We start from the raw sequence: 22896 nt of genomic DNA on the forward strand, positions 1-22896 counted from the left end.
TTCTCCTCGATGAAGGGATGGGGGGAGATTTCTCCTCAGGGAAGTGGGATGGGGGGAGATTTCTCCTCAGTGATGGGGGATGGGGAGGGAGATTTCTCCTCAGTGATGGGGGATGGGGAGGGAGATTTCTCCTCAGTGAAGGGGGATGGGGAGGGAGATTTCTCCTCAGTGATGGGGGATGGGGGGGGGATTTCTCCTCGGTGAAGAGATGGGAGGGAGATTTCTCCTCAGTGAAGGAGGTTGGAGGGAGATTTCTCCTCAGTGAAGGGGGATGTGAGGGAGATTTCTCCTCAGTGAAGGGGGATGGGGAGGGAGATTTCTCCTTTAGGATAGGGGTGACGGGGGGGAGATTTCTCCTCAGTGAAGGGATGGGGGGGGAGATTTCTCCTCAGTAAGGGGGGATGTGAGGGAGATTTCTCCTCAGTGAAGGGGGATGTGAGGGAGATTTCTCCTCAGTGACGGGGGATGTGAGGGAGATTTATCCTCAGTGACGGGGGATGGGGAGATTTCTCCTCAGTGACGGGGGATGTGAGGGAGATTTCTCCTCAGTGACGGGGGATGTGAGGGAGATTTCTCCTCAGTGAAGGGGGATGGGAAGGGAGATTTCTCCTCAGTGAAGGGATGGGGGGGGAGATTTCTCCTCAGTGAAGGGGGATGTGAGGGAGATTTCTCCTCAGTGAAGGTGGATGGGGGGAGATTTCTCCTCAGTGAAGGGGGATGGGGAGGGAGATTTCTCCTCAGTGAAGGGATGGGGGGGGGAGATTTCTCCTCGGTGGGGGGAAATTTCTCCTTTTAGTTGATATAATTGGAGGAAATATCACTTACCATAGAGATTAGTTCTGTGACACACAGAGATCGGACTATCTATGGATTATATGCTCTCCTCTCTATCACAAGGAGGACTGCCGGGTCAGCTGATCTGCAGCCTCTCCTCTGATTGGTTATCTCCTTACAGGGATGAACCGGTATAAACCCCGCCACACGCGGGAGGAAGGAGGAGCTCTCTATCCCTCCCCTTTAATGATGACGTGAGGCTCCGCCCTACATAATATGAGCGGAGTCCCCGCCCACAGCGCCATTTTGCCTAGGCAGTGCCGGCCGAAAGAATCTCATTCGCTAAGAATTTTCCCCGCCCATCAAGTCCGCCAATACCGATCCCCGGGAGCCGGAGCCCCGCCCCCCGCCCCGGACCCAGCCGCAGAGGCCGCGAGCCGTGTGTGAGGGACGGATGGTGATCTGAGAGGAACCGGAATCTTCCCGCCCAGGTGAGACAAGATGGCGGGTGTGTGCCCGGGGCTTATCTACCGTCTGTATATATGCCGTATACAGTGTGTATATAGAGACCTCGTATATACCGTATACTGTGTGTATATAGTCCTCGTATATACTGTATACTGTGTGTATAGAGACCTCGTATATACCGTATACTGTGTGTATAGAGACCTCGTATATACCGTATACTGTGTGTATATAGACCTCGTATATACCGTATACTGTGTATATAGAGACCTCGTATATACCGTATACTGTGTGTGTATAGAGACCTCGTATTACCGTATACTGTGTGTATAAAGACCTTGTATATACCGTATACTGTGTGTATATAGAGACCTCGTATATAACCGTATACTGTGTGTATATAGAGACCTCGTATATACCGTATACTGTGTGTATTAGGAGACCTCGTATATACCGTATACTTTGTGTATATAGAGACCTCGTATATACGTATACTGTGTGTATATAGGACCTCGTATATACCGTATACTGTGTGTATATGAGACCTTGTATTACCGTATACTGTGTGTATAGAGAGACCTCGTATATACCGTATACTGTGTGTATAGAGAGACCTCGTATATACCGATACTGTGTGTGTATATAGAGACCTCGTATATACCGTATACTGGTGTGTATATAGAGACCTCGTATATACCGTATACTGTGTGTATAGAGAGACCTCGTTATATACCGTATACTGTGTGTATATAGACCTCGTATATACCGTATACTGTGTGTATATAGAGACCTCGTATATACCGTATACTGTGTGTATATAGACCTCGTATATACCGTATACTGTGTGTATAGAGACCTCGTATATACCGTATACTGTGTGTGTATAGAGACCTCGTATATACCGTATACTGTGTGTATATAGACCTCGTATATACCGTATACTGTGTATATAGAGACCTCGTATATACCGTATACTGTGTGTATATAGAGACCTCGTATATACCGTATACAGTGTGTATATAGAGACCTCGTATATACCGTATACTGTGTGTGTATAGAGACCTCGTATATACCGTATACTGTGTGTATATAGACCTCGTATATACCGTATACTGTGTATATAGAGACCTCGTATATACCGTATACTGTGTGTATATAGACCTCGTATATACCGTATACTGTGTGTGTATAGAGACCTCGTATATACCGTATACTGTGTGTATATAGAGACCTCGTATATACCGTATACTGTGTGTGTATAGAGACCTCGTATATACCGTATACTGTGTGTATATAGAGACCTCGTATATACCGTATACTGTGTGTATATAGAGACCTCGTATATACCGTATACTGTGTGTGTATAGAGACCTCGTATATACCGTATACTGTGTGTGTATAGAGACCTCGTATATACTGTGTGTATATAGAGACCTCGTATATACCGTATACTGTGTGTATAGAGACCTCGTATATACCGTATACTGTGTGTGTATAGAGACCTCGTATATACCGTATACTGTGTGTATATAGAGACCTCGTATATACCGTATACTGTGTGTTATATAGAGACCTCGTATATACCGTATACTGTGTGTATATAGACCTCGTATATACCGTATACTGTGTGTATATAGAGACCTCGTATATACCGTATACTGTGTGTATATAGAGACCTCGTATATACCGTATACTGTGTGTATATAGAGACCTCGTATATACCGTATACTGTGTGTATATAGAGACCTCGTATATACCGTATACTGTGTGTATAGAGACCTCGTATATACCGTATACTGTGTGTATAGAGACCTCGTATATACCGTATACAGTGTGTATATAGAGACCTCGTATATACCGTATACTGTGTGTGTATATAGAGACCTCGTATATACCGTATACTGTGTGTATAGAGACCTCGTATATACCGTATACTGTGTGTATATAGACCTCGTATATACCGTATACTGTGTGTATATAGAGACCTCGTATATACCGTATACTGTGTGTGTATAGAGACCTCGTATATACCGTATACTGTGTGTATATAGAGACCTCGTATATACCGTATACTGTGTGTATAGAGAGACCTCGTATATACCGTATACTGTGTGTGTATAGACCTCGTATATACCGTATACTGTGTGTATAGAGACCTCGTATATACCGTATACTGTGTGTATATAGAGACCTCGTATATACCGTATACTGTGTGTATATAGAGACCTCGTATATACCGTATACTGTGTGTATAGAGACCTCGTATATACCGTATACTGTGTGTATAGAGACCTCGTATATACCGTATACTGTGTGTATATAGAGACCTCGTATATACCGTATACTGTGTGTGTATATAGAGACCTCGTATATACCGTATACTGTGTGTATAGAGACCTCGTATATACCGTATACTGTGTGTATAGAGACCTCGTATATACCGTATACTGTGTGTATATAGAGACCTCGTATATACCGTATACTGTGTGTATATAGACCTCGTATATACCGTATACTGTGTGTGTATATAGAGACCTCGTATATACCGTATACTGTGTGTATAGAGACCTCGTATATACCGTATACTGTGTGTATATAGAGACCTCGTATATACCGTATACTGTGTGTATATATAGAGACCTCGTATATACCGTATACTGTGTGTGTATAGAGACCTCGTATATACCGTATACTGTGTGTATATAGAGACCTCGTATATACCGTATACTGTGTGTATAGAGACCTCGTATATACCGTATACTGTGTGTATATAGAGACCTCGTATATACCGTATACTGTGTGTATAGAGACCTCGTATATACCGTATACTGTGTGTATATAGAGACCTCGTATATACCGTATACTGTGTGTATATAGAGACCTCGTATATACCGTATACTGTGTGTATAGAGACCTCGTATATACCGTATACTGTGTGTATAGAGACCTCGTATATACCGTATACTGTGTGTATATAGAGACCTCGTATATACCGTATACTGTGTGTGTATATAGAGACCTCGTATATACCGTATACTGTGTGTATATAGAGACCTCGTATATACCGTATACTGTGTGTATAGAGACCTCGTATATACCGTATACTGTGTGTATATAGACCTCGTATATACCGTATACTGTGTGTATATAGAGTCCTCGTATATACCGTATACTGTGTGTATATAGAGACCTCGTATATACCGTATACTGTGTGTATAGAGACCTCGTATATACCGTATACTGTGTGTATATAGAGACCTCGTATATACCGTATACTGTGTGTATAGAGACCTCGTATATACCGTATACTGTGTGTATATAGACCTCGTATATACCGTATACTGTGTGTATATAGAGTCCTCGTATATACCGTATACTGTGTGTATATAGAGACCTCGTATATACCGTATACTGTGTGTATATAGACCTCGTATATACCGTATACTGTGTGTATATAGAGACCTCGTATATACCGTATACTGTGTGTATAGAGACCTCGTATATACCGTATACTGTGTGTGTATATAGAGACCTCGTATATACCGTATACTGTGTGTATATAGAGACCTCGTATATACCGTATACTGTGTGTGTATATATAGAGACCTCGTATATACCGTATACTGTGTGTGTATAGAGACCTCGTATATACCGTATACTGTGTGTATAGAGACCTCGTATATACCGTATACTGTGTGTATATAGACCTCGTATATACCGTATACTGTGTGTATATAGAGACCTCGTATATACCGTATACTGTGTGTATATAGACCTCGTATATACCGTATACTGTGTGTGTATAGAGACCTCGTATATACCGTATACTGTGTGTATATAGAGACCTCGTATATACCGTATACTGTGTGTATATAGAGACCTCGTATATACCGTATACTGTGTGTATATAGACCTCGTATATACCGTATACTGTGTGTATATAGAGACCTCGTATATACCGTATACTGTGTGTATATAGACCTCGTATATACCGTATACTGTGTGTATATAGAGACCTCGTATATACCGTATACTGTGTGTATATAGAGACCTCGTATATACCGTATACTGTGTGTATATAGAGACCTCGTATATACCGTATACTGTGTGTATATAGAGACCTCGTATATACCGTATACTGTGTGTATATAGACCTCGTATATACCGTATACTGTGTGTGTATATAGAGACCTCGTATATACCGTATACTGTGTGTATATAGACCTCGTATATACCGTATACTGTGTGTATATAGACCTCGTATATACCGTATACTGTGTGTGTATAGAGACCTCGTATATACCGTATACTGTGTGTATAGAGACCTCGTATATACCGTATACTGTGTGTATATAGAGACCTCGTATATACCGTATACTGTGTGTATATAGAGACCTCGTATATGCCGTATACTGTGTGTATATAGTCCTCGTATATACCGTATACTGTGTGTATAGAGACCTCGTATATACCGTATACTGTGTGTATATAGACCTCGTATATACCGTATACTGTGTGTGTATAGACCTCGTATATACCGTATACTGTGTATATAGAGACCTCGTATATACCGTATACTGTGTGTGTATAGAGACCTCGTATATACCGTATACTGTGTGTATATAGACCTCGTATATACCGTATACTGTGTGTATATAGAGACCTCGTATATACCGTATACTGTGTGTATAGACCTCGTATATACCGTATACTGTGTGTATATAGAGACCTCGTATATACCGTATACTGTGTGTATATAGAGACCTCGTATATACCGTATACTGTGTGTATATAGAGACCTCGTATATACCGTATACTGTGTGTATATAGAGACCTCGTATATACCGTATACTGTGTGTATATAGAGACCTCGTATATACCGTATACTGTGTGTATATAGACCTCGTATATACCGTATACTGTGTGTGTATAGAGACCTCGTATATACCGTATACTGTGTGTATAGAGACCTCGTATATACCGTATACTGTGTGTATAGAGACCTCGTATATACCGTATACTGTGTGTATATAGACCTCGTATATGCCGTATACTGTGTGTATAGAGACCTCGTATATACCGTATACTGTGTGTATAGAGACCTCGTATATACCGTATACTGTGTGTGTATATAGAGACCTCGTATATACCGTATACTGTGTGTATATAGAGACCTCGTATATACCGTATACTGTGTGTGTATAGAGACCTCGTATATACCGTATACTGTGTGTATATAGAGACCTCGTATATACCGTATACTGTGTGTAGTATAGAGACCTCGTATATACCGTATACTGTTGTGTATATAGAGACCTCGTATATACCGTATACTGTGTGTATATAGAGACCTCGTATATACCGTATACTGTGTGTGTATAGAGACCTCGTATATACCGTATACTGTGTGTGTATAGAGACCTCGTATATACCGTATACTGTGTGTATATAGAGACCTCGTATATACCGTATACTGTGTGTGTGTATAGAGACCTCGTATATCCGTATACTGTGTGTAGTATAGAGACCTCGTATATACCGTATACTGTGTGTATATAGAGACCTCGTATATACCGTATACTGTGTGTATATAGACCTCGTATATACCGTATACTGTGTGTATAGAGACCTCGTATATACCGTATACTGTGTGTATATAGAGACCTCGTATATACCGTATACTGTGTGTATATAGAGACCCTCGTATATACCGTATACTGTGTGTATTATAGAGACCTCGTATATACCGTATACTGTGTGTATATAGAGACCTCGTATATACCGTATACAGTGTGTATATAGAGACCTCGTATATACCGTATACTGTGTGTATATAGAGACCTCGTATATACCGTATACTGTGTGTATATAGAGACCTCGTATATACCGTATACTGTGTGTGTATATAGACCCTCGTATATACCGTATACTGTGTGTATATAGAGACCTCGTATATACCGTATACTGTGTGTATAGAGACCTCGTATATACCGTATACTGTGTGTGTATAAGAGACCTCGTATATACCGTACTGTGTGTATTATAGAGACCTCGTATATACCGTATACTGTGTGTATATAGAGACCTCGTATATACCGTATACTGTGTGTATATAGAGACCTCGTATATACCGTATACTGTGTGTGTATATAGAGACCTCGTATATACTGTATAGTGTGTGTATATAGAGACCTCGTATATACCGTATACTGTGTGTATATAGAGACCTCGTATATACCGTATACTGTGTGTATATAGAGACCTCGTATATACCGTATACTGTGTGTATATAGAGACCTCGTATATACCGTATACTGTGTGTATATAGAGACCTCGTATATACCGTATACTGTGTGTATATAGAGACCTCGTATATACCGTATACTGTGTGTATATAGAGACCTCGTATATACCGTATACTGTGTGTATATAGACCTCGTATATACCGTATACTGTGTGTATATAGAGACCTCGTATATACCGTATACTGTGTGTATATAGAGACCTCGTATATACCGTATACTGTGTGTATATAGAGACCTCGTATATACCGTATACTGTGTGTATATAGAGACCTCGTATATACCGTATACTGTGTGTATATAGAGACCTCGTATATACCGTATACTGTGTGTATATAGAGACCTCGTATATACCGTATACTGTGTGTATATAGAGACCTCGTATATACCGTATACTGTGTGTATATAGAGACCTCGTATATACCGTATACTGTGTGTATATAGAGACCTCGTATATACCGTATACTGTGTGTATATAGAGACCTCGTATATACCGTATACTGTGTGTATATAGACCTCGTATACGTACTGTGTGTATATAGAGACCTCGTATATACCGTATACTGTGTGTATATAGAGACCTCGTATATACCGTATACTGTGTGTATATAGAGACCTCGTATATACGTATACTGGTGTGTATATAGAGACCTCGTATATACCGTATACTGTGTGTATATAGAGACCTCGTATATACCGTATACTGTGTGTATAAGAGACCTCGTATATACCGTATACTGTGTGTATATAGAACCTCGTATATACCGTATACTGTGTGTGTATAGAGACCTCGTATATACCGTATACTGTGTGTATATAGAGACCTCGTATATACCGTATACTGTGTGTATATAGAGACCTCGTATATACCGTATACTGTGTGTATATAGAGACCTCGTATATACCGTATACTGTGTGTATATAGAGACCTCGTATATACCGTATACTGTGTGTATATAGAGACCTCGTATATACCGTATACTGTGTGTATATAGAGACCTCGTATATACCGTATACTATGTGTATAGAGACCTCGTATATACCGTATACTGTGTGTATAGAGACCTCGTATATACCGTATACTGTGTGTATAGAGACCTCGTATATACCGTATACTGTGTGTATAGAGACCTCGTATATACCGTATACTGTGTGTATAGAGACCTCGTATATACCGTATACTGTGTGTGTATAGACCTCGTATATACCGTATACTGTGTGTATAGAGACCTCGTATATACCGTATACTGTGTGTATAGAGACCTCGTATATACCGTATACTGTGTGTATAGAGAGACCTCGTATATACCGTATACTGTGTGTGTGTATAGAGACCTCGTATATACCGTATACTGTGTGTATAGAGACCTCGTATATACCGTATACTGTGTGTATATATAGAGACCTCGTATATACCGTATACTGTGTGTATAGAGACCTCGTATATACCGTATACTGTGTGTTATAGAGACCTCGTATATACCGTATACTGTGTGTATATAGAGACCCTCGTATATACCGTATACTGTGTGTATATAGAGACCTCGTATATACCGTATATACTGTGTGTATATAGAGACCTCGTATATACCGTATACTGTGTGTATATAGAGACCTCGTATATACCGTATACTGTGTGGTATATAGAGACCTCGTATATACCGTATACTGTGTGTGGTATAGAGACCTCGTATATACCGTATACTGTGTGTGTATAGAGACCTCGTATATACCGTATACTGTGTGTGTATAGAGGGACCTCGTATTATACCGTATACTGTGTGTATATAGAGACCTCGTATATACCGTATACTGTGTGTATATAGAGACCTCGTATATACCGTATACTGTGGTGTATATAGAGACCTCGTATATACCGTATACTGTGTGTATATAGAGACCTCGTATATACCGTATACTGTGTGTATATAGAGACCTCGTATATACCGTATACTGTGTGTGTATATAGAGACCTCGTATATACCGTATACTGTGTGTGTGTATAGAGACCTCGTATATACCGTATACTGTGTGTATATAGAGACCTCGTATATACCGTATACTGTGTGTATAGAGAGACCTCGTATATACCGTATACTGTGTGTATAGAGAGACCTCGTATATACCGTTTACTGTGTGTGTATAGAGACCTCGTATATACCGTATACTGTGTGTATATAGAGACCTCGTATATACCGTATACTGTGTGTATATAGAGACCTCGTATATACCGTATACTGTGTGTATATAGAGACCTCGTATATACCGTATACTGTGTGTATATAGAGACCTCGTATATACCGTATACTGTGTGTATATAGAGACCTCGTATATACCGTATACTGTGTGTATATAGAGACCTCGTATATACCGTATACTGTGTGTATATAGAGACCTCGTATATACCGTATACTGTGTGTATATAGAGACCTCGTATATACCGTATACTGTGTGTATATAGAGACCTGCGTATTATACTCAGTATTACTGTGGTGTATAGAGAGGACCTCGTATATAACGTATACTGTGGGTATATAGAGACCTCGTATATACCAGTATACTGTGTGTATAGAGGAGACCTCGTATATACGTATACTGTTGTGTGTATATATACAGTCCCTTGAACTTTGCGACCTTGGCATCATTCCGGCGTTCGGCACATTAAAGGATATAAAACTGAAAGAAACAACAAGTGGGACACAATCATGAAGTGGTACGAAATTTATTGGATATTTTAAAATTTTTTAACAAATATAAAACTGAAAAATGGGCGTGGCAAAAAGTATTCAGCCCCCTTAAGTGAATACCCTTGTAGCTGCCCCCTTTGCTGGCGATTACTGTAAGTGGCTTGGGGGGGTGTCTGTGCTGTAAGTGGCTTGGGGGGGGTGTCTGTGCTGTAAGTGGCTTGGGGGGGTGTCTGTGCTGTAAGTGGCTTGGGGGGGTGTCTGTGCTGTAAGTGGCTTGGGGGGGTGTCTGTGCTGTAAGTGGCTTGGGGGGGCGTCTGTGCTGTAAGTGGCTTGGGGGGGGGTGTCTGGGCTGCTGTAAGTGGCTTGGGGGGGTGTCTGTGCTGTAAGTGGCTTGGGGGGTGTCTGTGCTGTAAGTGGCTTGGGGGGGTGTCTGTGCTGTAAGTGGCTTGGGGGGGTGTCTGTGCTGTAAGTGGCTTGGGGGGGTGTCTGTGCTGTAAGTGGCTTGGGGGGTGTCTGTGCTGTAAGTGGCTTGGGGGGTGTCTGTGCTGTAAGTGGCTTGGGGGGGTGTCTGTGCTGTAAGTGGCTTGGGGGGTGTGTCTGCTGTAAGTGGCTTGGGGGGGGGTGTCTGTGCTGTAAGTGGCTTGGGGGGGTGTCTGCTGTAAGTGGCTTGGGGGGTGTGTCTGCTGTAAGTGGCTTGGGGGGTGTGTCTGCTGTAAGTGGTTTGGGGGGGGTGTCTGCTGTAAGTGGCTTGGGGGGGTGTCTCTGCTGTAAGTGGCTTGGGGGGTGTCTCTGCTGTAAGTGGCTTGGGGGGTGTCTCTGCTGTAAGTGGCTTGGGGGGTGTCTCTGCTGTAAGTGGCTTGGGGGGTGTCTCTGCTGTAAGTGGCTTGGGGGGTGTCTCTGCTGTAAGTGGCTTGGGGGGGTGTCTCTGCTGTAAGTGGCTTGGGGGGTGTCTCTGCTGTAAGTGGCTTGGGGGGTGTCTCTGCTGTAAGTGGCTTGGGGGGGCGTCTGTGCTGTAAGTGGCTTGGGGGGCGTCTGTGCTGTAAGTGGCTTGGGGGGCGTCTGTGCTGTAAGTGGCTTGGGGGGCGTCTGTGCTGTAAGTGGCTTGGGGGGCGTCTGTGCTGTAAGTGGCTTGGGGGGCGTCTGTGCTGTAAGTGGCTTGGGGGGGCGTCTGTGCTGTAAGTGGCTTGGGGGGCGTCTGTGCTGTAAGTGGCTTGGGGGGCGGCCTGTGCTGTAAGTGGCTTGGGGGGCGTCTGTGCTGTAAGTGGCTTGGGGGGCGTCTCTGCTGTAAGTGGCTTGGGGGGCGTCTGTGCTGTAAGTGGCTTGGGGGGCGTCTGTGCTGTAAGAGGCTTGGGGGCGTCTGTGCTGTAAGTGGCTTGGGGGGCGTCTGTGCTGTAAGTGGCTTGGGGGGCGTCTGTGCTGTAAGTGGCTTGGGGGGCGTCTGTGCTGTAAGTGGCTTGGGGGGCGTCTGTGCTGTAAGTGGCTTGGGGGGCGTCTGTGCTGTAAGTGGCTTGGGGGGCGTCTGTGCTGTAAGTGGCTTGGGGGGCGTCTGTGCTGTAAGTGGCTTGGGGGGCGTCTGTGCTGTAAGTGGCTTGGGGGGCGTCTGTGCTGTAAGTGCTTGGGGGGGCGTCTGTGCTGTAAGTGGCTTGGGGGGCGTCTGTGCTGTAAGTGGCTTGGGGGGCGTCTGTGCTGTAAGTGGCTTGGGGGGCGTCTGTGCTGTAAGTGGCTTGGGGGGCGTCTGTGCTGTAAGTGGCTTGGGGGGGGTCTGTGCTGTAAGTGGCTTGGGGGGCGTCTGTGCTGTAAGTGGCTTGGGGGGCGTCTGTGCTGTAAGTGGCTTGGGGGGCGTCTGTGCTGTAAGTGGCTTGGGGGGCGTCTGTGCTGTAAGTGGCTTGGGGGGCGTCTGTGCTGTAAGTGGCTTGGGGGGCGTCTGTGCTGTAAGTGGCTTGGGGGGCGTCTGTGCTGTAAGTGGCTTGGGGGGGTGTCTGTGCTGTAAGTGGCTGGGGGGGGTCTGTGCTGTAAGTGGCTTGGGGGGTGTCTGTGCTGTAAGTGGCTTGGGGGGTGTCTGTGCTGTAAGTGGCTTGGGGGGGGTGTCTGTGCTGTAAGTGGCTTGGGGGGGGGGCGTCTGTGCTGTAAGTGGCTTGGGGGGGTGTCTGTGCTGTAAGTGGCTTGGGGGGGTGTCTGTGCTGTAAGTGGCTTGGGGGGGGTGTCTGTGCTGTAAGTGGCTTGGGGGGGTGTCTGTGCTGTAAGTGGCTTGGGGGGGGTGTCTGTGCTGTAAGTGGCTTGGGGGGGGTGTCTGTGCTGTAAGTGGCTTGGGGGGGGTGTCTGTGCTGTAAGTGGCTGGGGGGGGTGTCTGTGCTGTAAGTGGCTTGGGGGGTGTCTGTGCTGTAAGTGGCTTGGGGGGGGGTGTCTGTGCTGTAAGTGGCTTGGGGGGGGTGTCTGTGCTGTAAGTGGCTTGGGGGGGTGTCTGTGCTGTAAGTGGCTTGGGGGGTGTCTGTGCTGTAAGTGGCTTGGGGGGTGTCTGTGCTGTAAGTGGCTTGGGGGGTGTCTGTGCTGTAAGTGGCTTGGGGGGTGTCTGTGCTGTAAGTGGCTTGGGGGGTGTCTGTGCTGTAAGTGGCTTGGGGGTGTCTGTGCTGTAAGTGGCTTGGGGGGCGTCTGTGCTGTAAGTGGCTTGGGGGGCGTCTGTGCTGTAAGTGGCTTGGGGGGCGTCTGTGCTGTAAGTGGCTTGGGGTGTGTCTATCAGTTTTGCACATGGAGAGACGGAAATTTTCCCCCATTCCTCCTCCTTGCAGAACGGCTGGAGCTCAGTGATTGGATGGAGAGCGTTTGTGAACAGATTCTCGATGGGATTCAGGTCTGGACTTTGGCCACTCTAACACCTGGAGATGTTTATTTGTGATCCATTCCATTGTAGATTTTGCAGATTTATGTTTTGGATCATTGTCTTGTTGGAAGACAAATCTCCGTCCCAGTCTCAGGTCTTTTCTTCCAGAATGCTCCTGTATTTGGCTCCATCCATCTTCCCATCCATTCTACCCTCTTCCCTGTCCCTGCTGAAGAAAAGCAGGCCAAACCACGATGCTACCCCACCATGTTTCACAGTGGGGAATCCCGTGTGTTCAGGGGATGAGCTGTGATTTTGGTTTCATCTGAGCAGAGCCCCTTCTTCTTCCACATGTTTGGTGTCTCCCGGGTGGCTTGTGGGAAACTTTACACTTTTTATGGATATCTATAAGAAATGTCTTTCTTCTTGCCACTCTTCCATAAAGGGCAGATTTGTGCCGTATACAGCGACTGATTGTTGTCCTATGGACAGAGTCTCCTCAGATCTCTGCAGTTCCTCCAGAGTGACCCCCATGGGTCTCTTGGCTGCATCTCTGACCAGTCTTCTCCTTGTATGAGATGAAAGTTTAGAGGCCGGGTCTTCGTAGATGTGCAATGCTCTGATACTCCTTCCATTTCACTATTATCGCTTGCACAGCGCTCCTTGGGATGTTTAATCTTTATGTATCCAAATCCGGCTTTAACCACTTAAGACCCGGACCATTATGCAGCTAAATGCCCAGGCCAGGTTTTGCGATTCTGCACTGCGACGCTTTAACTGACAATTGCGCGGTCGTGCGACGTGGCTCCCAAACAAAATTGGCGTCCCTTTTTCCCCACAAATAGAGCTTTCTTTTGGTGGTATTTGATCACCTCTGCGGTTTTTATTTTTTGCGCTATAAACAAAAATAGAGCGACAATTTTGAAAAAAATTCTATATTTTTTACTTTTTGCTGTAATAAATATCCCCCAAAAACATATATAAAAAACATTTTTTTCCTCAGTTTAGGCCGATACGTATTCTTCTACCTATTTTTGGTAAAAAAAAATCACAATAATCGTTTATCGATTTGAGTTTTAGTGTCTACAAAATAGGGGATAGTTTTATTGCATTTTTATTATTTATTTTTTTACTACTAATGGCGGCGATCAGCGATTTTTTTTTCGTGACTGCGACATTATGGCGGACACTTCGGACAATTTTGACACATTTTTGGGACCATTGTCATTTTCACAGCAAAAAATGAATTTAAAGCGGAGGTTCACCCTTAGAGGGCACTTTTCCCCCTTCGCTTCCTGCTCGTTGTGTCTAGGGGAATCGGCTATTTATTTTAAAATATGTGCAGTACTTACCCGTTTACGAGATGCATCCTCTCTGTCGCTTCCGGGTATGGGCTGCGGGAATGGGCGGTCCTTCTTGATTGACAGGTTTCCGAGAGGCTTCCGACGGTCGCATCCATCGCGTCACGATTTTCCGAAAGAAGCCAACGTCGTGGCAGGCGCAGTATAGAGCCGCACCGACGTTCGGCTTCTTTCGGCTACGAGTTGACGCGATGGATGCGACCGTCGGAAGCCTCTCGGAAGACTGTCACTCAAGAAGGAACGCCCCCGCTCCCGAAGACCCATACCCGGAAGCGGCGGAGAAGATGCAGCTCGAAAACGGTAAGTACGGATCATATTTTAATACAAATAGCCGATTCCCCTAGACACAACGAGCAGGAAGCTAAGGGGAGGAAAAAATTTTTTTAATACATGGGTGAACTCCCGCTTTAAATTGCATTCTTTATTGTGAAAATGACAGTTGCAGTTTGGGAGTTAGCCACAGGGGGCGCTGTAGGAGTTGGGGTTCACCTAGTGTGTGTTTACAACTGTAGGGGGGTGTGGCTGTAGGTGTGACGTCACCGATTGAGTCTCCCTACATAAGGGATCACTCGATCGATGCGCCGCCACAGTGAAGCACGGGGAAGCCGTGTTTACATACGGCTCTCCCCGTTCTTCAGCTCCGGGGAGCGATCGCGAGGGGGCGGCTAGAAACTAATAGCCGCGCCGTCGTCCCGGATCGCTCCCCGCAGGTATCGGGGGGGGGGGGGTCTCGATCGCACCCCCCACCCGCTAGAAGGCAAGGACGTACATGTACGCCCATTTGCCTGTACGTGCCATTCTGTGGACGTACATTTACATGCGGCGGTCGGGAAGGGGTTAAACTTCTCCACAACAGTATCTCGGACCTGCCTGGTGTGTTCCTTGTTCTTCATGATGCTCTCTGCGCTGTAAACGGACCTCTGAGACTATCACAGTGCAGGTGCATTTTATACGGAGACTTGATTACACACAGGTGGATTCTATTTATCATCATTGGTCATTTCGGTCACCATTGGATCCTTCAGAGATCCTCACTGAGCCTCTGGAGAGAGTTTGCTGCACTGAAAGGGGCTGAATACTTTTACACGCCCAATTTTTCACTTTTTTTATTTGTTAAAAAAATTTGAAATATCCAATAAATTTCCTTCCACTTCATGATTGTGTCCCACTTGTTGTTGTTTCTTCCAAAAAAATGACAGTTTTATATCTTTATGTTTGAAGCCGGAAATGTGGCAAAAGGTCGCAAAGTTCAAGGGGGCCGAATACTTTCCCAAGGCCCTGTGTGTGTATATATGTATATATTTTATTGTATTGATGATGGTTGGTCAGGTCTTGTATACTGGGAGGAGGGGGTGTGGCCAGTTTTGTATACTGGAAGGGGGGGTGGCGGGTCTTGTATACTGGGAGGAGGGGCTGTGGCCAGTTTTGTATACTGGGAAGAGTGGGTGGCGGGTCTTTTATACTGGGAGGAGGGGCTGTGGCCAGTTTTGTATACTGGGAGGGGGGGTGGCGGGTCTTGTATACTGGGAGGAGGGGCTGTGGCCAGTTTTGTATACTGGGAAGAGTGGGTGGCGGGTCTTTTATACTGGGAGGAGGGGCTGTGGCCAGTTTTGTATACTGGGAAGAGTGGGTGGCGGGTCTTTTATACTGGGAGGAGGGGCTGTGGCCAGTTTTGTATACTGGGAAGAGTGGGTGGCGGGTCTTGTATACTGGGAGGAGGGGCTGTGGCCAGTTTTGTATACTGGGAAGAGTGGGTGGCGGGTCTTTTATACTGGGAGGAGGGGGTGTGGCCAGTTTGTATACTGGGAAGAGTGGGTGGCGGGTCTTTTATACTGGGAGGAGGGGCTGTGGCCAGTTTTGTATACTGGGAAGGGTGGGGTGGCGGTCTTGTGTACTGGGAGGTGGGGTGTGGCCAGTTTTGTATACTGGGAAAGGGGGGTATTTATTCTGATTGGAGGATGTGTCGGTGATGGGCGGTCCTTGTATTTGCAGCACATTGAGGTGGTCCTGTGCCCTGGACTGGAGGCTGGAGGGAGTGGCTCACGATGAGGCAGCATCCCAGCATGCCCTGCAGCAAGCCACAAGCAGCTCAGCAGAGTACAGCCAGAGAGAAGAGAGTGCTGTCACCATGCACCCCTCCCCTGCCCGGAGACCGCCTCAGGTACCGACCAATCCTGTCCTGATTTATACTCCTCCCTCCCCTGCCCGGAGATCGCCTCAGGTACCGACCAATCCTGTCCTGATTTATACTCCTCCCTCCCCTGCCCGGAGACCGCCTCAGGTACTGACCAATCCTGTCCTGATTTATACTCCTCCCTCCCCTGCCCAGAGGACCGCCTCAGGTACCGACCATCCTGTCCTGATTTATACTCCTCCCTCCCCTGCCCGGAGACCGCCTCAGGTACTGACCAATCCTGTCCTGATTTATACTCCTCCCTCCCCTGCCCAGAGACCGCCTCAGGGTACCGACCAATCCTGTCCTGATTTATACTCCTCCCTCTGCCCTGCGAGACCTCCTCGGGTCCGACCAATCTGTCTGATTTATACTCCCTCCCTCCCCTGCCCAGAGACCGCCTCAGGTACCGACCAATCCTGTCCTGATTTATACTCCTCCCTCCCCTGCCCGGGAGACCGCCTCAGGTCCCGACCAAATCCTGTCCTGATTTATACTCCCCCCTCCCCTCCCCTGCCCGGAGACTGCCTCAGGTCCCGACCAATCCTGTCCTGATTTATACTCCTCCCTCCCCTCCCCTGCCCGGAGACCGCCTCAGGTCCCGACCAATCCTGTCCTGATTTATACTCCTCCCTCCCCTGCTGGAGGACCTCCTCAGGTCCCGACCAATCCTGTCCTGATTTATACTCCTCCCTCCCCTGCTGGAGACCGCCCCTCAGGTCCCGACAATTCCTGTCCTGATTTATACTCCTCCCTCCCCTGCCTGGAGACCGCCTCAGGTACTGACCAATCCTGTCCTGATTTATACTCCTCCCTCCCCTGCCCAGAGACCGCCTCAGGTACCGACCAATCCTGTCCTGATTTATACTCCTCCCTCCCTGCCTGGAGACCGCCTCAGGTACCGACCAATCCTGTCCTGATTTATACTCCTCCCTCCCCTGCCCGGAGACCGCCTCAGGTACTGACCAATCCTGTCCTGATTATACTCCTCCCTCCCCTCCCCTGCCCAGAGACCGCCTCAGGTACCGACCAATCCTGTCCTGATTTATACTCCTCCCTCCCCTGCCTGGAGACCGCCTCAGGTCCCGACCAATCCTGTCCTGATTTATACTCCTCCCTCCCCTGCCCAGAGACCGCCTCAGGTCCCGCCCAATCCTGTCCTGATTTATACTCCCCCTCCCCTGCCCAAAGATCGCCTCAGGTCCCGACCAATCCTGTCCTGATTTATACTCCTCCCTCCCCTGCCTGGAGACCGCCTCAGGTACTGACCAATCCTGTCCTGATTTATACTCCTCCCTCCCCTGCCCAGAGACCGCCTCAGGTACCGACCAATCCTGTCCTGATTTATACTCCTCCCTCCCCTGCCCGGAGACCGCCTCAGGTCCCGACCAATCCTGTCCTGATTTATACTCCTCCCTCCCCTGCCTGGAGACCTCCTCAGGTCCCGACCAATCCTGTCCTGATTTATACTCCTCCCTCCCCTGCCCGGAGACCGCCTCAGGTACCGACCAATCCTGTCCTGATTTATACTCCCCCCCCCTGCCCGGAGACCGCCTCAGGTCCCGACCAATCCTGTCCTGATTTATACTCCCCCTCCCCTGCCCGGAGACCGCCTCAGGTACCGACCAATCCTGTCCTGATTTATACTCCTCCCTCCCCTGCCCGGAGACCGCCTCAGGTACCGACCAATCCTGTCCTGGTTTATACTCCTCCCTCCCCTCCCCTGCCCGGAGACCGCCTCAGGTCCTGACCAATCCTGTCCTGATTTATACTCCTCCCTCCCCTCCCCTGCCCGGAGACCTCCTCGGGTCCCGACCAATCCTGTCCTGATTTATACTCCTCCCTCCTTCTCAGGCATCGGACGCAGTGACAGCCGGCATCCCACCCATGTCTCCAGGCTCCAGTGGGGAATTGTCCCCATTTGACTTGTTGGGTGACATTGGGGACCTCGGTCCGGGGTCTCCTACAGACGATGGCTTGGATGGAAACCAGAATGATTCATCATCGGGACAGAAAAATGACGGCCATACCGAGATTGCTGAGCAGGCCAAGCATGTGAGTACATAGAGTGCCGGTGTCTTGTCCAGCTGGTTCCCCTATCGATATGGTTCCCCCCATCGAGGATGTGAGGCCATTTTCAGCCAATTCCACGCCGCCCTGGACCTGTTGCAACAGCTGATCGGGTTTGGTGATCTCCGTCGGCTTGGATTGCTCCTGCGCAGTCAAGGGGGGAACCATATCGGCAGATCACCTGCCTCGTCTGTTGTGTGGCCTCACCTTTGCTGGGAGGGGAAGACCCCCATCTGACAATGTGGGCATGTTTACCTGTCCCCCTGTAGGCTTCATTTCCATGGACGTTTTTACAGACACTTTGTTTAGCCTTTTTTACAGCTTAAAAACGCCTGTCCATGTATTTTTTTTTTTTTTTTTTCTTGAACTGGAGCTCAAAACGCAGCGGTAGCGTTTTTGCACGTTTTTTTGAGCGTTTAACATCTGGCGTTTTTACAGCTCTAAGGCTGGAGCTTCAGAACGCTCTAGTCCTGTTTTTTTTTTTTTTTTTTTTTGCAGCTTAAAAACGGCTCAGCCACCTACAGCTCACAAACGTCACGGTGGGCATGAGGCCATAGACTAACATGGAGAGCCGTCCATGGAAATGAAGCCCTATTTGCGCCCCCATTGCTCTTTCTGTGGCTCTGTGCCCCCCATTGCTCTGTGTCCCCCATTGCTGTGTGTGTGTGTGTGTGTGTGACGCTGTCTGTCCCCCGTTGCTGTGTGTGTGTGACGCTGTCTGTCCCCCGTTGCTGTGTGTGTGACGCTGTCTGTCCCCCGTTGCTGTGTGTGTGGCGCTGTCTGTCCCCCGTTGCTGTGTGTGTGTGACGCTGTCTGTCCCCCGTTTGCTGTGTGTGTGTGACGCTGTCTGTCCCCCGTGTTGCTGTGTGTGTGTGACGCTGTCTGTCCCCCGTTGCTGTGTGTGTGGACGCTGTCCTGTCCCCCGTTGCTGTGTGTGTGTGACGCTGTCTGTCCCCCTTTTGTTTTTTTTTTGTGTTTGTCTGTGTGTGTGACGCTGTCTGTCCCCCGTTGCTGTGTGTGTGTGTGTGTGACGCTGTCTGTCCCCCGTTGCTGTGTGTGTGTGTGTGTGTGTGTGACGCTGTCTGTCCCCCGTTGCTCTGTGTGTGTGACGCTGTCTGTCCCCCGTTGCTCTGTGTGTGTGTGACGCTGTCTGTCCCCCGTTGCTCTGTGTGTGTGACGCTGTCTGTCCCCCGTTGCTGTGTGTGTGTGACGCTGTCTGTCCCCCGTTGCTGTGTGTGTGTGACGCTGTCTGTCCCCCGTTGCTGTGTGTGTGTGACGCTGTCTGTCCCCCGTTGCTGTGTGTGTGTGACGCTGTCTGTCCCCCGTTGCTGTGTGTGTGTGTGACGCTGTCTGTCCCCCGTTGCTGTGTGTGTGTGTGTCGCTGTCTGTCCCCCATTGCAGTTCTTCTCTGATCCAGGGATATATTTGGGATCAGGGACTCGTATGTTATCCACTTTCCAGCCTCTGATGTTTTCCTCTCTCATCCAGGAAGCGGAGATTGAGAATCGGATTGCAGAGTTACGGAAAGAAGGATTCTGGACTCAGAGGCGTCTCTCTAAATTTCCAGAACCGACTCGTCCAAAAATCCTCTGGGACTACCTGTGTGAGGAGATGCAGTGGCTGGCTGCAGACTTTGCACAGGAGCGGCGGTGGAAGAGGGGAGTGGCCAGGAAGGTGAGTGGGGTGTCAGTGGAAGGTGTCTTAGCAGAGGGTGGTGGCATGGAAGGTGTCTGAAGAGGCAGTGTCGGCGGCGTGGAAGAGAGGGTCATATGGAAGGTCTCAGTGGAAGAGGGGTGGTGGCGTGGAAGATGTTGGAGGAGAGAGGGGGGGGGTGGCGACGTGGAAGGGGGCGGCATGGATGGTGGCGGTGGACGAGGGGAGGTGGCGGCGGCGTAGAAGATGTTGGAAGAGAGAGGGGGGTGGCGACGTGGAAGGGGGTGGCATGGATGGTAGCGATGGACGAGGGGAGGTGGCGGCTGCGTGGAAGATGTCGGAAGATAGAGGGGTGGCGACGTGGAAGGGGGTGGCATGGATGGTAGCGGTGGATGAGGGGAGGTGGCGGCGTCGTGGAAGATGTCGGAAGATAGAAAGGGGTGGCGACGTGGAAGGGGGCGGCATGGATGGTGGCGGTGGAAGATGTTGGAAGAGAGAGGGGGGTGGCGACGTGGAAGGGGGAGGCATGGATGGTAGCGGTGGACGAGGGGAGGTGGCGGCTGCGTGGAAGATGTCGGAAGATAGAGGGGTGGCGACGTGGAAGGGGGTGGCATGGATGGTAGCAGTGGATGAGGGGAGTTGGCGGCGGCGTGGAAGGTGGCGTGGTTTGGAAGTTGTGGGTGGAATATGTCCCCTCCTCCTGTCCACCCCAATATGTACTCTCCTCTGTAACCCCCCCCCCCCCCCATGTCCTCTCCTGTGTATCTCCCCATGTCCCCTCTTCTGTCGTTTCCCGACCCCCCCCCCCCTTCATGTCGGGATGGTGTAGTCATTGCACATTGTGTGTCTGTTGTGCAGGTGGTGAGGATGGTGGTGAGACATCATGAGGAACTGAAGCAGAAAGAAGAGCGAGCGCGGAGAGAAGAGCAAGCCAAGCTGAGGCGCATTGCTACCTCCATCGCTAAGGAAGTGCGTCAGTTCTGGAGCAATGTGGAAAAGGTCAGTACCTCCCCCCTCCTAGGGATGGCGCCGGTGATAGGAGTACTGGAGATGTCACCAGGCAGATATCGGCTCTTATCAATGGAACTTATTGTATTTTATAGGTATTTGTTTCATTGATCAGTTTTAACCTCTTCAACATCAGGCACTCCCCCTCCCCCCATGTCCTGTCTTCTGTCCCCTCTGTTATTTATTTTGCAAATAAATCTCTCTTCACAAATGTATCTGAAAATGTATTCTGAATACCCCCCAGTACAATTACCCCCAGTACAATTACCCCCAGTACAATTACCCCCCCAAATCGACCCCCAGTATAATTACCCCCCATATCGCCCTTTTTGGGAAGTAGACAGTCCAAGGTATTTAGTAAGAGGCACGGCAAGTTTTTTTAAAGGTTGTTTTTTTCACAATTTGGAAAATAAAGAAATTAAATATTTTTCACCAAATTGTCATATAAAGTTATTTCTCATATACATACAATGACACCCCAAAATACATTCTGCGCCTTCTCCTGAGTATGGGGGATACCCCACGTGTGAGATCTTACACAGCCTGGCCACATGGAGGGGCCCAACATGCCGGGAGCGCCATCTGGTGTTCTACAACCATAAATGACACTTCTCATTTCTCTTCCGTTAATGGACGGACACAGCAGCATTGACCTTAGGGTTATATACCTTCCTTCTAGGAGAGACTAGGCAGAAAGAATCAGCACTTTAAGTGTTAAAAACTCTTCTCTCAGTACAGCACCTCCCAGGGGGTGTGTCTCCCGGGTACATCCCACTCTCTGGAACATCAAGCCTCGGTTCTGGGTGGTGAGTCCCCGGGGGTCCCCTGCTCTCTGTGACAGCCGGAGGGGGTGGCCGGTGGGTCCCGTTTTTTCTGCAGTACTAAGGTGGCATATTTAGGTGGGTCAGCATGGAGTCTGAACCAGAGGCTTCTACTCCAACCATGCCAGAGTTAACCCTTAGTGTCCCTGCTCCTGCGGCCTCTGTGGATGCTATGACGGCAGTCCTTGAGGCGTTTGTTGCCAGGATTGAAGCGGCAAGTGGCCAGAAGGGGGGTAAAAATCGCCCCCTCCCTGAGCTGGCTTCTGGGGATGTCTCTGACGCAGAATCAGGTGCTGCTTCTGCATTTGGTTCTGTCATGTCGGATGATGAAGGCTTAGCCCACACAGACAGTGAGGATGACTCTGCTTCAGGGTCAAAGCAGGATAAGGAATTTTTTGGAGCTCTTATCACTGCGGTGCGGGATACTCAGAAACTTGAGGATTTGGCGGAGGCATCAGAGATGTCGTCCCTTTTGGGTTCCACAAGCCGCCCCGCACCGCAAAAGTGTTTCCTTGTGTTCCGTATCTGGACAAACTGTTATACAAGGAATGGGAACGGCTGAGAAAGTTTTTGCAGTACCAAAATACTTTGCGGTCCGTTACCCACTTTTTTAGGAAATCCTCCCCAAAAGGGTATCTCCTCCGTCAGTGGACCCTCCGGTGTCCTGGCTGAACAAGGCCACCACGTTGCCTGTGGAAGGGGCTCCCGCCTTTAAGGACCCCGCAGATAGGAGAGCTGAGGCTGTGGCCCGCTCCTTATTCACA

General features: G+C 48.2%; 1 protein-coding gene across 7 annotated transcripts in view; it reads left to right on the top strand.

The window, feature by feature from the left end:
* The first annotated feature begins 1101 nt into the window (after positions 1–1101).
* The window catches only part of LOC120942879 (Snf2 related CREBBP activator protein), a 57365-nt gene continuing 35570 nt past the window's right edge, over positions 1102–22896 (top strand). For 5 of the 7 annotated variants that reach the window (XM_040355808.1, XM_040355813.1, XM_040355810.1 and 2 more), the window contains exons 1-5: positions 1102–1265; positions 16400–16568; positions 18435–18635; positions 20139–20324; positions 21162–21302. In XM_040355808.1, the coding sequence (XP_040211742.1) occupies positions 16536–16568; positions 18435–18635; positions 20139–20324; positions 21162–21302 (561 nt within the window). In that variant the 5' untranslated portion in view covers positions 1102–1265; positions 16400–16535. Of the gene's footprint in view, positions 1266–16399; positions 16569–18072; positions 18082–18434; positions 18636–20138; positions 20325–21161; positions 21303–22896 lie in introns of those variants that run through there. The other 2 variants (XM_040355814.1, XM_040355812.1) reach the window with 2 other exon arrangements.

Source organism: Rana temporaria, chromosome 6 (genome assembly GCF_905171775.1).
Source record: "Rana temporaria chromosome 6, aRanTem1.1, whole genome shotgun sequence".
In the NCBI taxonomy this organism is placed as follows: domain Eukaryota; kingdom Metazoa; phylum Chordata; class Amphibia; order Anura; family Ranidae; genus Rana; species Rana temporaria.